Consider the following 14,240-nt stretch of genomic DNA (forward strand, 5'->3'; position numbering starts at 1 on the left):
TGAACTGATTGGATATCATCAGTATTGTGTTAGACACCTGGCAAGCAACTTCAATCACAAATTCAAAGATTTGTCAGCTAAAAAGAAGTTGTTTAGGATGTGTTATGAATCTTCGAAGTGTAAATTTGATGTATGGTTTGATGATATGGGTAATAGTCATTTATAATGGAAAGAATGGCTTGAGCGGGAACCGAAAGAAATATTGACATCTTTTTATGACGAGGGTAACTAATATGACAATATTACAACAAACTTTATTCATGGGTTGATGTTGGTAAATAATGAGAAATAATTGCATTGTTGATGTTTCAATTGGTTGCATGAAATCCTTATTCAGAAGATGATATGGCAACTGCTCTTGTTATATGCACATCGATCATAGATTTATGGACAACAGTTGTCCCTCTTATATTTTTTAAGCTTGTTGAGATACATTCATCATATCATGTAATGCAACAATTTATCTTTAAGCAACACATCTCGTCTAACATAGATACAAGCGATCAGTTGTATTCCATTAGTCGTTAGGGTAAGCACATTAATTATAATTGGATGATCCACCATCTCCAACATGTATCGATGTGGGGTACACGAAGAAATTTTATTTTTAGAGAGATGTATCCTATAATTTCTAAGGAGGAATACAACAACTGGTACTTGAGTATAACACGCTAAATCTTACACCTAACCTATCGCAAGTTCCTCCATGCAAGGAGATGGAGTATGAGCCGCATGCATGTCGGATTCAAAATATTATAAGTATTTGTTACTTTTTATAGGCTTTGACAAAAAAAAATGTTGTATTTTATTTATGGATTAATAATTTCTATTTACTTTATATTAGGTTGGACAGTTGTTACACGATAATCGACTGTTGCGGCTAATCTTTGTTATCCTGACAATGATGATGGATTTGCTTGTTATTATGCATCTTTTAGGTTCGAGACATGTCGTACTACACTTGACCTGTTATGAGAGATATTAAGCCCATATGATGTTGTCTCGGAGGATGAGACCACACGGACAAGTGTAAGTCGTGCTATTGATGAAGTTGGTCCAACCACTCATCGTCACAGAAGACATACATAGACTCAAATATATTATTATGTTGTGTATAATTATGTAGTGTTATTTTTCTAGTTAAGAATTATTTTTATTATCACTACTTTTGTAATATGTTTTTGCTAATTGTCATGTTGATTTTAAAATTTTCTTACATATTATACATTTGTATACTTGGTTTATATATAAGCATGATTTAATATCATTAATTAACAACTGAACATGTGAACGTGTTGTTTAAAATTTCAAATTATCCATTAACAACTTAAAAAATACATATAAATAAAAATAATTTTAAAAAAACACACGCGTTAATTTGGGATTATAATTAACAAGTAAAAATAATGTTAAAATAACTTTTGTTTCAATTATGGGTTTGAGATTTGGTAATTTATGATTTTGTTTTGCCTTTAGTTGTGGTGGTTTAGACTTTATATATAAGCATGATTTAATATCGTTAATTAACAACTGAACATGTGAACGTGTTGTTTAAAATTTCAAATCATCCATTAACAACATAAAAAATACATATAAATAAAAACATTTTAAAAAAAACACAAGCATTAATTTGGGATTATAATTAACAAATAAAAATGATGTTAAAATAACTTTTGTTCCAATTATGGGTTTGAGATTTGATAATTTATGGTTTTGTTTTGCCTTTGGTTGTGGTGGTTTAGACTTTGTGGTTTTGTTTGGCCTTTGGTTGTGGTGATTTAAACTTTATTTTATGTAAAATCTTAGAGTTGATTGTGCTACTTGACACAAATACAACAGCTAATGACAATAGTGAGTGTTTACAACCGTTATTACCATTAACAATTGTTAATAAAATCGTGTTTTCCAATAACAGTTGAGTTGAAAGTACGCTACTTCTCAAATATTTTTCTCTCTTGTGATATTTTTTTAAAAAAATTATCAACATGTGCTAGTTTCATAACAGTCAATATGGAAACCTAACCTAAAGATTAAATAATAATAATAATAAATTGGGAACTTAGAGGTAGGAAGTAATAAAGAGTCTTTATATTCCACTAGTTAACAAAGAAAGTTGGTGGTTTGTCATGGAAATAATATGATAGCTAGCTTTAGACTATGTTTAATCATCTACTCATAAACATCTAACATTATAACTTTTCATACTTCAATTGAATCCAAATTTAGACCAACTAAAAGGGGTTTGTTAAGCATCATTAGCGAACAACTATTGACTCTTTATAAAAGGATTAAGAGCATCTAAGTTTTGATGAAATATATGATTCTTGATGTCAATGTTTAAAACTTACTGTAGAAAAATAAAAAAAGGTTCTTAAGTCAGTTGAGCAGTCTCTTTATTGTTATTCAGTGAGCATAGGAAAATTATTCTGCATACTTTCCACAGAAATACTAATTTGTTTGCGAAATGGAAAATGGAAAAAAGAAAAGGTAGTAATTAAACTTGTTGATTTTCAGATTTTACAAATTAAACTAGCAGCATATGAAGAGGCTCTCTTGAGGCAATCTACAAGTCTTGAAAAAATCCACAAGCGGATGGCAACACAAGCATTAATAACTAACAGCACACCAACCTTACAATCCTTGCTCTACTATCCATCTAAGGTTCCAAGAGCCTCATTGAGAAGTTTATGTGCCTCTTTTCTCCTTCTAGACAAAGGAAGGAAGAAGAAGTAGCAAAGATAAATGACAGATATTCCAGTATGATTAAAAATCATATATCACTAATGTGAATAAAAAAAAATAAGCACTTTTATATTAAAAATAAATAGCTTCAGTTCTCAATGATTAAAAATACTCATTATTGGCTTGGAAATAATGTAAACTTAAAATATAGTCGATAGCCAAACTTTGACATAGGATACAAACACTAAGCTAATTTTTCTCCTAAATTTATTAGGCATTTTAATAGGAAAACAATCAGGCAGTGATAATACCAACCTAGTTAAATATAATCTAACAAATTTGAAAGCACAATCAATTTTTATCTAGTGATTTATGTGATCTTGCTTTTAAAAGAGGGCATTGCAGTGAATAACACCACTCTTGTTGGAACTATAAAACAAGTCAACAAATAAGGAAACCAAAATGCCCAATATAATATAGAAACAGTTTTCACATCAATACATGTTTTCTTATACCCTATATATGAGATAGAAACTCTTCCAGTCACTATAAAAATGGCTCGAAATTTTCCTTAATAGTATGCTTGATCCAGATGACTAACTAAGAAACTATAACATAGCATTGTTTCTTGAGTCCCATGTTAACATCTCTAAAGGATGTAAGATACATATTATTTTCAATGTAACCATGAATTAAAAAGGTTTGAAAAATGAAAGAAGCTCATTCCATATGCTTAGGCAACTAAATGGAAAAAAGGACATTTTTAGCAAGCAACTCTATATTACATAAGATATTCAAAAAGATATCCTCCATTGCTTGTTTACGACGTTATATCTAAAGCTCTAGAATGTGAATTAAAGTGGCTCTAGCCTGTGGGGAAAAGCCATTTGCACAGTGAATTTAACTCTTAGATAGAACCAAAACAAGGTATGAATGATACCTCAAAAACACTTCACCTGATGGGGACGCAATGAATTGAGAAAGTGATGCAAATTCTTAAATATAAGGGATATGTCTTCCACTTTCCTAGCATATTGTGAAGGTCTTTCAGCAAGGTCCAAAATATGAAGCTGCAATTCTCTATTAAATGACCTCAGTTCTTTCTTGAAATTTATATTAAAAGTTATTATCAATCAGTTAGCAACTTTACTTATTAATAGATCAAAATCAATATAAAAAAACAGAAAAACAACCAATAAACTGTCTTTTTATCATGTTCGGGGAAACAACTAAATAAGGAGTGGATTTTCATCCATTTCTTACGAAGAACGTCCCTTTCTGTCCCTTTGCAGAACATCATGCAAATCTTGAACCCTACAACAAGCTCAATACGAGAAAGATAAAGGCATGCACAATACTTCCCCATACAATATTTTTGGGCTAGTCCATGTAGAATATTTAATTTGGATTACTAACTTGTATTATTCTGAAAGCAGAGTACAAAATATGGAACAGTTGTACTATGCAATTGCTATCTTGTGTGAGTTTTATCATTAAAACTCCAAAGAAATCTTGAACCCTACAACAAGCTCAATACGAGAAAGATAAAGGCATGCACAATACTTCCCCATACAATATTTTTGGGCTAGTCCATGTAGAATATTTAATTTGGATTACTAACTTGTATTATTCTGAAAGCAGAGTACAAAATATGGAACAGTTGTACTATGCAATTGCTATCTTGTGTGAGTTTTATCATTAAAACTCAAAAGAAATTGCACAAACAGCTATGAAAAAAATTCATCACTCAACAATCAAACTAACAACTTAATATTACGTAGATAAACAAAAAAAAAAGTCATCTAATGCACCACCTACAATCGACTTTCACCCTTAAAAAACATATATTTTTAATTAAAAAATGATAAATAATATTTTGGAAATAAGGCATGTATTAAAATTCCTCAATTATAACATTACTCTATAGTTTCATAGAAATATACAATAAAAAAGCATTGACATAGAGGTAAAACACACCAATATTTGGTCCTTTCAAGTACAATTGTCGTACTCCCTACTCTTTTAAGCTTGGAAACACATCATCTGTCTAAAATAAAACAAAAATAAGACCACCAATGAGAAACCTTAATTCCAAAAATACCAAAACAAAGAAATCCTCTAGACACACACAATGTGTACAACTAGAACCCTAACATCTCCATAAACATTAAAATTAGCTTCTTCTTTTTTTTCATTCTGTTGCAAAGCAATTCTAAAACTAGAGTAAATAATTAAAAAAATATGAGAGGTAAAGAGAGATTACAGTGTAATTTCCACCATAACACACATAAGTGCCTTCAAATGGAGGGGGTGGTTTTGGAGCTGATTTAGGATTTTCAATATAATCTTTGTACAGTTTGTAAAACGATGGCAGTGGTGGGTATGTGCCTATTGTCATTGCAAAACTTTTCTCTTCTAACCCAAAAAAGCAAAAAAAAATTACATTTAAAAAACTTTAAAAAAATGTAGAAAAACTCGGATTCCTATTTGGTTGTCAAGAAAAACACTAGTAGTAAATACATAATCCAGAAAAATTCATCTTGTGATTTAATTTCCTTAAATTCAATCTGTACCGTCCATCTTCAACTCCAAAAATGTACATGACCCCAATAACATTGCTTTTTATGGAAACCCGACAGGTTGAGCCTTTGAGTCTTTTAAAACTGAGGGGTATATTAGTAAAATGAAAACTCTTGGTCAATGATAAAAAGACCGTTACAAATAATTAACGATGTAAGAAGAGAGAGAGAAAGAGAAAGAAGTGAGGAGCGAGAGGGTCATAACTAAAAACTCTGGCATTTATGGTGCTAAAAAGAAAAGGAGAAAATTGCCCAAAAATTTTAAGTGCCTATTTGGTGACTTTTTCTGTTCAGATCTCTAAAGCATCAAATTTGGAAGAGAAATCCAAGTAAAGGCAAATTCTAGTCTTTTGTATTCTATAATTATGACATTCTGTGTGTGGTAAAAGTCTTGATTTTTATATCAAGAGAAGTACATTAAGGATTTATGAAGCTTGAAGAAAGAAAATGTAATTTGAAGAAAAAAAAGGATGGAGGGGTTTAAATAGGATTTGCTTTTTTTTCAAGTGGTAAAGTTTGTCTTTCTCAAATGCCAACAATTTAAAAGGATGATTTTGCATAAATTCACATTTGATGGCTTGAAATTAAAAATGATTTTGGTTATAGAATGATAACATTTTGTTAGGTATTGATTGGTGGATGGATATGGAAGTTTATTGACTTTAATTTATGGTTTGTGAACTGAATTTTTATGTCGTTATAAATCATAAGCATGGATCTTTCTGTAAGTGATGTGGAGCTTGTGCTAGAAAATTGAGGTTGAGAAAGAGAAAGGACACATATCTCGTTGTGAGCTCTATGACACAGAAATAGTTCGCAAGACAGGTCAAGTTTTCCTTCATGGATTATCATTGGCTTGTGTTGATAACACAACTTGGGATATGTTTAGGCTCCCTAGTTCAGTAGCTATTGATGTTAGGAAAGAAATGATTGATTATCTAACCTAAAGGAGTGAAATTTTTGTTGCAAAATTAGTTGTACTAGAAGGTGGTCCGAATGTTGCGGTATTCGACCATCCCTATGATATCATTTTTTATATGGTTGATGATTTTGCGAGTTTGAAAAGGAATTTGTTTGGTCAGGTTTCATGATGGTTACTGAATGAAATGAGAGAGGATAAAATAGATGATTTCATGCAAGAGATGGAAACAAATAGATTTTGGTTGTTGGAAAAAAGAGAAATAATTGCACAGATTTTGGTAAAAAATGTTGACTACAAGAACATTTTTCATTATGACAAGAAGTTTAACACTACTCAAGAGTTGGCTGAGCATATTGGCAACTGTGGATTTAAGACCATGAATTGCACAAATAATGGGTGTACAACTGTGTTCTGCGCAAGCTAATTAGAGAAGTATGATTTAGCTTGTCCTTTTAAAATAATCCCATGTGAGCAGCAATGCTTAGAAAAACATCATGAGACGTGAAATGGACCGATATTGCATAACTATCTATCCAATGAAGATAGTGAATTGTCCTTTCTATGTTGTGGGTTGTCAATCCACAATGCCACAATCTATTGTTCAGCAACATCGTTCCGACAATCTCCATTCACACTTGCTAAATACTCTTAAAGGTGGTATTCATAACGGATCATCAGAGAAGGATCTAAAGAAACATGTTGACCAGATAGTGGAGATGAGTCTTTGTTGATTACATATTATCTTACTTATACAATTATTGAACATTAATGGTGGTTTGTGGTAGCTTCCCATGTTTTTGTTTTGTTATTAATTCAAAAGGTATGATCAAGAACCTTTGCTAATCCTTTTTCTCACTAATACAAATCTTGTGTGACCATATATACTAACTTACCACTAGTTGCAATTTTACTTATGGAACACACGTTTTTAAGCAAAGTCTTGCTCGTTCTGGTCTTGTGAATATGAACATATTAGAGGTGTGCATACTCACACCTATTGAAGGGCATCCCTCATACATAATTTTGAACTTGTCGGATCACTACATAGAGCTTTTAAGAAGTGTTTGTTTTTGTTCGTTAAAACTTTTCCATGTAGGGGTAGGGTCCCATTACATATGTTGTTATTCTCGCACCTTATTTGGTAGATGGGTTTTGTTGTGTGTTGTTCATTAACAAGTTTGATTAGTTTCGGTGGAACTGTGGTATGAAATTTATTTTAATCATGGAACATCTACTGCATTGCAGTACATAATTTGTTTGCTCTTATTGTATCTGTCAAACGTGGCATGTGAATTTCTTGGCAATGCTTAACCACTAGCAAAAAATCTCACGCTTTATCACAATTATCTTCTGGTAGACCATCCGCCACTAGGGATGTGAGATAGGGGTGAGCAAAAAAACCAATAAACCGATTAAACCGAGAAAACCGGACAAAAAATAACCGAAAAAACCGAACCGAAAAAAAAACCGAATTAACCGATTAAAAAATCACAAAAAAATTCCGGTTCGGTTCGGTTTCGGTTTCTAAAGTCTGAAACCGATTGAACCGAACCGAACCGAACCGGTTCAACCAGTCAGCACTTCAAAAAAAAGACAAGTATAAATACAATCTTTTCTAACCCTAGAATAAGGCATTAAGCCATCAGCTGCCGCCCCCCCTCTGCATCTCTCTCATTTCACTCTCACTTTACTCTCCCCCCTGCCCTACCTTCTCTGCATCTCTCTCATTTCACTCTTTGGCTGGTGGGCCGCCCCCCTCCCCTCCCTTCTCTGCATCTCTTTCCCTTCACTCTCTGGCTGGTGAAAAATCAAAGCAAAACAAGTTGGTCATCGTTGGCTCTACTAAGACAAAGAGTGATGAAGAAGAGTACTTGGCTGAGTTAACTCATCAAATGACTCGCTCCACCCTTGAAGATGATTTCAAGAGAAATGACCTCCCTTGCAGCACCGAAAAGACTAAGGTATTGCTTCCTTTATGTTTCTTTTTAAAATAGGACAATCTGCTCTGGTTTCTGTGATTATGTTTTCTGGGGCTAATGTTCGGGTCTTGGTTTTTTTGCCTGATTTGCAAGGTTGGGTGCAGTTGTAGACAAGGATCTAGCCGTGGAAGCCCGAATGGGTCTTCACCTCCAGCAACTTGGGATCTGTTATATGAGATTGCAGGAGAAGTAGAGAGAACCATTGGGTTTGAACCGGTTTGGAAGGGAAAAAAACCGAACCGAACCGAACCGAAATTAATCGGTTTGAACCGGTTTTCGGTTCGGTTCGGTTCAAAAAATTAAAAAAAAAATAATTCGGTCTGGTTGTTTATTTTGGTTCAAAACCGGACCAAACCGGAAATGCTCAGCCCTAATGTGAGATCTCTAATCCTTAAAGTCAAGGATCTTGAAGCAAAGCTTGGGCCATTATAAGTTAAAGTTGCTGAAAAGGTTAGTGAAGAATCTAACAAGGCTAAAGAGAATGGTGGTGAAGAATCCATTGAGGCTAGAAACAAGGGTGGTGAAGAATCGACTGAGGTGGCAAAAATAGATGGTGAGAAATCCATTGGAGAAACAATCGTGAAAGACAAAATTGGCAGTGAAAAATCCATCGAGACCATAAGCATGGTTGGTGAAGAATTTTCGAGTATTCAAGTTTAATAGCTAATGCATCAAAGGAAGTTGGGATGCAAGTTTGCACCTAATAAACTTTTGTAATGCTAAAAAATTCAACGAGTGAAAGAGGAAGAAACTTTACCAAGAAAGATACTATATTTGCAAGCTTTGTTCTTTTCAAATGTCCCAACTTTGTTTCCTAGGCAACAATTTTGGGCTTTAGAGCTAGGGGTTAATGTATTTATCTTTTTCTCCTATACCCTTATTTTTCATTAAAAAAAATTCTTATGAAAAGAATGTCAAAACCATGCTTTTTTCTCTTAATTATCTTTGTTGGATCATGTTCCTTTTATTATTACATGTGAGTGCACCTTACCACCAAACATCCAAAACTTCATCTACTTGAACCAAATAAATTTTTAAACAATAAAAAATAAAACTAGTTTAAGAAGGTTAGACTCACATTTAGTATGGTAGCGGTTATGGTTATTTTTTAAAATATTTTTATTTAGATATGTATTAAAATATTTTTTTAATTTTTTGAAATTTATTTTTAATTTCAGTTCAACGCATCAAAACAATCTAAAAATACTATAGAAAAAATCTAGCCATTATATGGTCTTCCTTGCTGACATCAAAAGCCTTCTGGTGGTCTCCCTTGTTAAAGGCCTTGGTAGCAACCATTACATGGTCTTTGATATTTTCAGGAGGACGAGTGAAATTGTCTCTCACTTGTTTCAAGCAACCGCCAAAATATCTTGATAATGACTTTTCAATTGGCATCATGAATGTTAATTTCCATATTAGGGACCTCTAGCAGCTATCAGAGATGAGATGGGCAGCCAAGGTTTATGTGCATCCACCGGTAGCTTAAGGTTTATGTGCATATGATATAAGATTTGGCGTCTCCTCTATAACCTTTTCTGTTAAGACTATTCACTCTTACACAAAGATGTAACTATGTCATATAAAGGTATATTATTGGATTTTTTTTAAAAAAAAATATTTGATAAGAAAAGCACATAAATAAAGACATCACCATCCTAAATTTCATCAAATTAAATCACATAAAGAACAAAAGGAGATCTATAACCATATTAATATGCTTTATGCAGTCCATGGCGTTTAACATTTTATACAGGTAATTAAAGATATATGAAATACAGATAACTAGAGCATATATTTGGCATTAATGGATCATTTCATGCACATCTTACTGGTATATTATATTGTAGCATGAACTATAAAACACCCCTGGCTAAGAAAACATAACCCCATGTGTAACTGAAAAAAAAGCCAAATTGTGTATTCTACCCAACGCATTCGAAACAGAGTCAGAGAGCGTATGATGAGTATAGCAGACGAGTTACCCACCCATCCTAAGATGAATTCAAAACAAAGTTCGTATAGTGTTTGACATCAACTTCACCTCATGATATTACAAGCCTTGCTTGAAAAGAGATCTTAAACCCTATCTACTGAATAATAAGCAACATCTTCTACAAACAAACTATTTAGCCTATATCTACTGAATTTGAACCTCTTAAATCACTTTGGTAACGAAGAAGCAGAAAATACCTATTAGTTTTCAAAACCAAAATGCATTGTAGATAAATCACACTTCAATAAAGACTAAAGTGTCATGGCTAAGAAACATGAAATAACTAAGAAAGTACACAAACACACAAAAAGAAAAGGAAAAGCACTTGTTATGAAGTTCTCTCATGATATCTATTTTGAAAAACTCCTTGTGCAAGCAACTTCCTCACTTTTTCATTGGGATATAGTTCAGAAAGATATCCATATCTTTTTGTGATTAACCCAGCTTAAAAACCAAGTCATTAGTATTTTTCTTGTGATATTGGAAATATTTAAGTTTTTCAGAACTTGGTTTTGATCTAATACTACCTTTATTATTCGATCCTTTTTTTTTAGTCCTTTTATAACCAATCCTTTAATCGAGCCTTGTACACTACTCTTCGACACAATCTTTCTTTTTAACTATCTCGAGTTTAGGGTTGCCTCCACACCTTTCATGATAAGATTGTCTCTACCAAATATGATAATTGGTCTCGTTAAAAATCCAGTCTTTATAAACAAAACTTCTTAATTTATATCTAGTCACCGTGGTGTCTTACCATATATGTGAATGGTATCACATGCATGAACAATAACATGCATAAATGAAATAATTTCAATCAAATAGCTTTGATACCATTTTCTGAAGTAAAAGCAAGAAATCAAGCAACAAACTAAAAATAAATGGATAATGGAAAGAAAGGAAACAAGCACAAAGAACAACATAAATATTTATATGGTTCAGCTTAACCTACGTCCACTAGCAAGAGGATATTTCATGATTCAATATCTTTATCTTTATCCTAGCAAGAATATACATTAACTCTTGTATACTAAGAGCATAGTCAATACTTTTCGCTGATGTTTTTCTCTCTATTTTTCTTTGAAAACTAGATGCTTAAAATAGAAAATGAGTACTCTATTTATATTAGAGCTTCGGGGACTTGGCTTTGTAATTAAACAAACTTTAAGGGACCAAGTATATAAATATATACATTTATTTAGAGCATTTAATGGCTAAATCTCATGATTTGTGGCTTGTACTCATGAGGTGGTTGTTGACATCAAATGAGGGATGACAGTAGACATTAAATGGCTCAATTGTGAGCCACCATCTAACGGTGCATAAATGTCAAGCTCTTAAAATCTCGTTATCTATCCTCTCAATGAAAGCCATTAAGTTTCCCAAACATGAATATTCTCATCATGATTTTTTTTTCTTTCTATACTTCATTCTTATTATTTTATAGGAAACCAAACAAAAAGAAAGAAAAAGAGAATGAGAGGGTGTGAATGTTTTTGTACCTTAAAAGAAACTGATAAAAAACAAAAGGAAGAGACTACGTTCTGATGATGATGATGGGAGTTCAACTTAGGTTTTTTTTTCAACTTGAAATTTCTTTAAAAACTATATTCTAGGCTCATGAATAGTTTTTTTTTCTAGTTAATTACAAATTTTTATGTTGTTTTTTTAAGTCATTTATGGATTTTTCAAAGTGTTTAGGCTATTTTTTAGATGTTTAGGGTCAAAATTGGGTTGAAAATGAGTTTTTTTAAAAAATAATAATAGAACTTGTTTTTCCATTCACCACAATGGCTGTAATCTAGAAAAGATTAGGCGATATGTCGGTTGAAATTTTGTTTTTAAAAAATAGTGGTTTATCCACCCCAATTGGATTTTTTTTGTAAGCCCGTGTGCATGCCCTTTCTAAAAGGGTTAGGCTCCGGCTTGACCTAACCTTTTTCTTTCTAAACTTTTTTAAAGCATGTGTTTTTTTAAATGTGTTTTTTAAATAATTTTTAATTTATATGGAAATTAATGCTCTTTCTCCTTGTTTTTTTTATTTAGTTTTTTTTAATTAGTAGCTGTTTTTTTAATTATTTTTGTATGTGTTTAATTTTTGAAGAGATTATTCTAATTCATCTATAATTTTTTTATATATTTTATACAATTGAACTTTATTTTTAAAGACGAAAAATATTTAGTTTTGAATAGTATTTATAATAAATGCAACCTTATGAGATATTTCTTTTTTTTTTATTGTATTCAATCAATTTTATGGGTTTATTTATTTCTATTATTACTTGATTAAATAAAAATAATAATTTTAATAAATAGAGTTATTGGACATAATCGGATGAATGGACTGTGTTGCAAGATCAAATATTTTGATCTACTTCCTGCTCTTGACTTTTTCATATATATATTTAGTTATTGTTAATGATTTTTTATTTATTGAAATAGATGATTCTCGATTTATTTAATTAAATATATGTATAAATTTTTTAATTAACACTTATATTTTTTATATAAAAAACATGTTATAAATGTTTATATATTCAAAAAAAATTGTTGAAAAAAAAAACCCATAATGGAACAAGAACATGGTCACATAGCTAGTTTTCCATTGATAGAACCTGGTTTCTGTAGGCATGCTGTTCAAATGGGCCTAAAGGGCATTGATGGAAAGGAAGAAAGCATAGTTTCACACCGTTCCTCGGCCTTGACGGCTGCTGGATAAAGTTAAATGGCCGCAGTAATAAAATATGAACACGCTGTAATGTCCAGTCTAGTGGGACCGCTACAGTAATTCCTAAGTAAATGTTTTGTTTACGTAATTATATTATAGAAAACAAAATAAATATAATCGAAGTAAGGATTACTTCAAGCTATGGAAAGAAAAAAAAATCTAGAAACAACGCACGTGTTTTTTACTTCTTACGTTTTAAACTTCAAGAGATTCAAGACTGATTTTGACAAAACCAAAGGTGATAAAAATATGAGTTGATTTGTAAAATTATAATTTTATAAGTAATATATATTTAATGTGTGAGATTAGATTAAAAACTTGAAAATCAATAAAATCAGTTAAACTCGGTTAAAATCGATCAAACTTAATTAAACTTAGTAAATTTAGGAAACTCAAACCGATTTTACGAGTTTAAAAAAAAATATGTATTTTAACATTTTCATTATTCCAAATTTATATCTTGCAAAACTTGTACAATCTGATAATCAAATGCTTGATTTTGACTATAATTATTATAATTTTTTAATAATGTAAGTTATTTGTGGATTTTATTTTTGTAAAATAAAAATACATATCCATTCATATAGTTCCTTATATAAATTATTAATATATCAATTGGCATATTCCTCTATTTTAGCCAGCAAATATATAGAATAAAAATTGTAAGTTAATATACTTGACTTTTAGAGTAAGTAATGTTAAATGACCTACCAAAATTTGAAAGGACTTAGTTCTTATAAATTACAAAGTAAGTGAGTTGATTTGTCTAAAAAATAGATGGATCAATGTAAAAAAATAAAGGTGTTAGGATTTTGTTAATATATAATTAATTAAAATATTTTATTTATAATTTTATGATTTTAGTTTATATTATATATTTCGATTCGTGTAAAAAAAAAAAAAAACAATTTTAACAATCTTTGTACAAAATCAAAAGTCAGGCTCATCCCTTGAACAGATTTCAGTCCTTCATTATTTTAGTTACGTTTTTAACATCAAGCTTAGTTATCAAACCGAGCACATTGAAATTGAAGATTCAAGGGACGACAGAGTCCTCGTGAAAGAAACTTCGTCTGCTCGACGGAAAAGTATCCAACCAAACTCTCGGGACCAAGTCCTTGTGGAAAATTGGATCTTCATCGACTCGACTAGAAATTACAAAAGTAACTGGGCTACCTGCCTCGGAACAGCTGAGAAACTTCAAATGAAAAGTCTTCCAAGCCCAGAAGTTCGAGTGAGGCAATGAGCGTCTTTCTTTGACTGTGAATTTGAGTCTGCTGGTTGGCTAGTTGATAGATTTAACCTCTTCGTCAAGGAGAGAAAGTGCACGGAAAGGAACCTGAGGACCGAAGCT

General features: G+C 31.6%; 1 protein-coding gene and 1 pseudogene across 1 annotated transcript; one reads left to right on the plus strand and one right to left on the minus strand.

Moving 5' to 3' along the window:
* Positions 1-2,648: 2,648 nt before the first annotated feature.
* Positions 2,649-5,080, minus strand: LOC18100598 (mediator of RNA polymerase II transcription subunit 7a-like; annotated as a pseudogene).
* An 893-nt stretch (positions 5,081-5,973) lies between these two features.
* Positions 5,974-6,914, plus strand: LOC18100599 (uncharacterized). The gene is given in 3 exon segments (XM_024603759.2): positions 5,974-6,000; positions 6,002-6,670; positions 6,672-6,914. Coding segments are annotated over 3 exon segments (939 nt in total).
* Positions 6,915-14,240: the final 7,326 nt, after the last annotated feature.

This window comes from Populus trichocarpa, chromosome 6 (genome assembly GCF_000002775.5).
Source record: "Populus trichocarpa isolate Nisqually-1 chromosome 6, P.trichocarpa_v4.1, whole genome shotgun sequence".
NCBI classification, from domain to species: Eukaryota; Viridiplantae; Streptophyta; class Magnoliopsida; order Malpighiales; family Salicaceae; genus Populus; species Populus trichocarpa.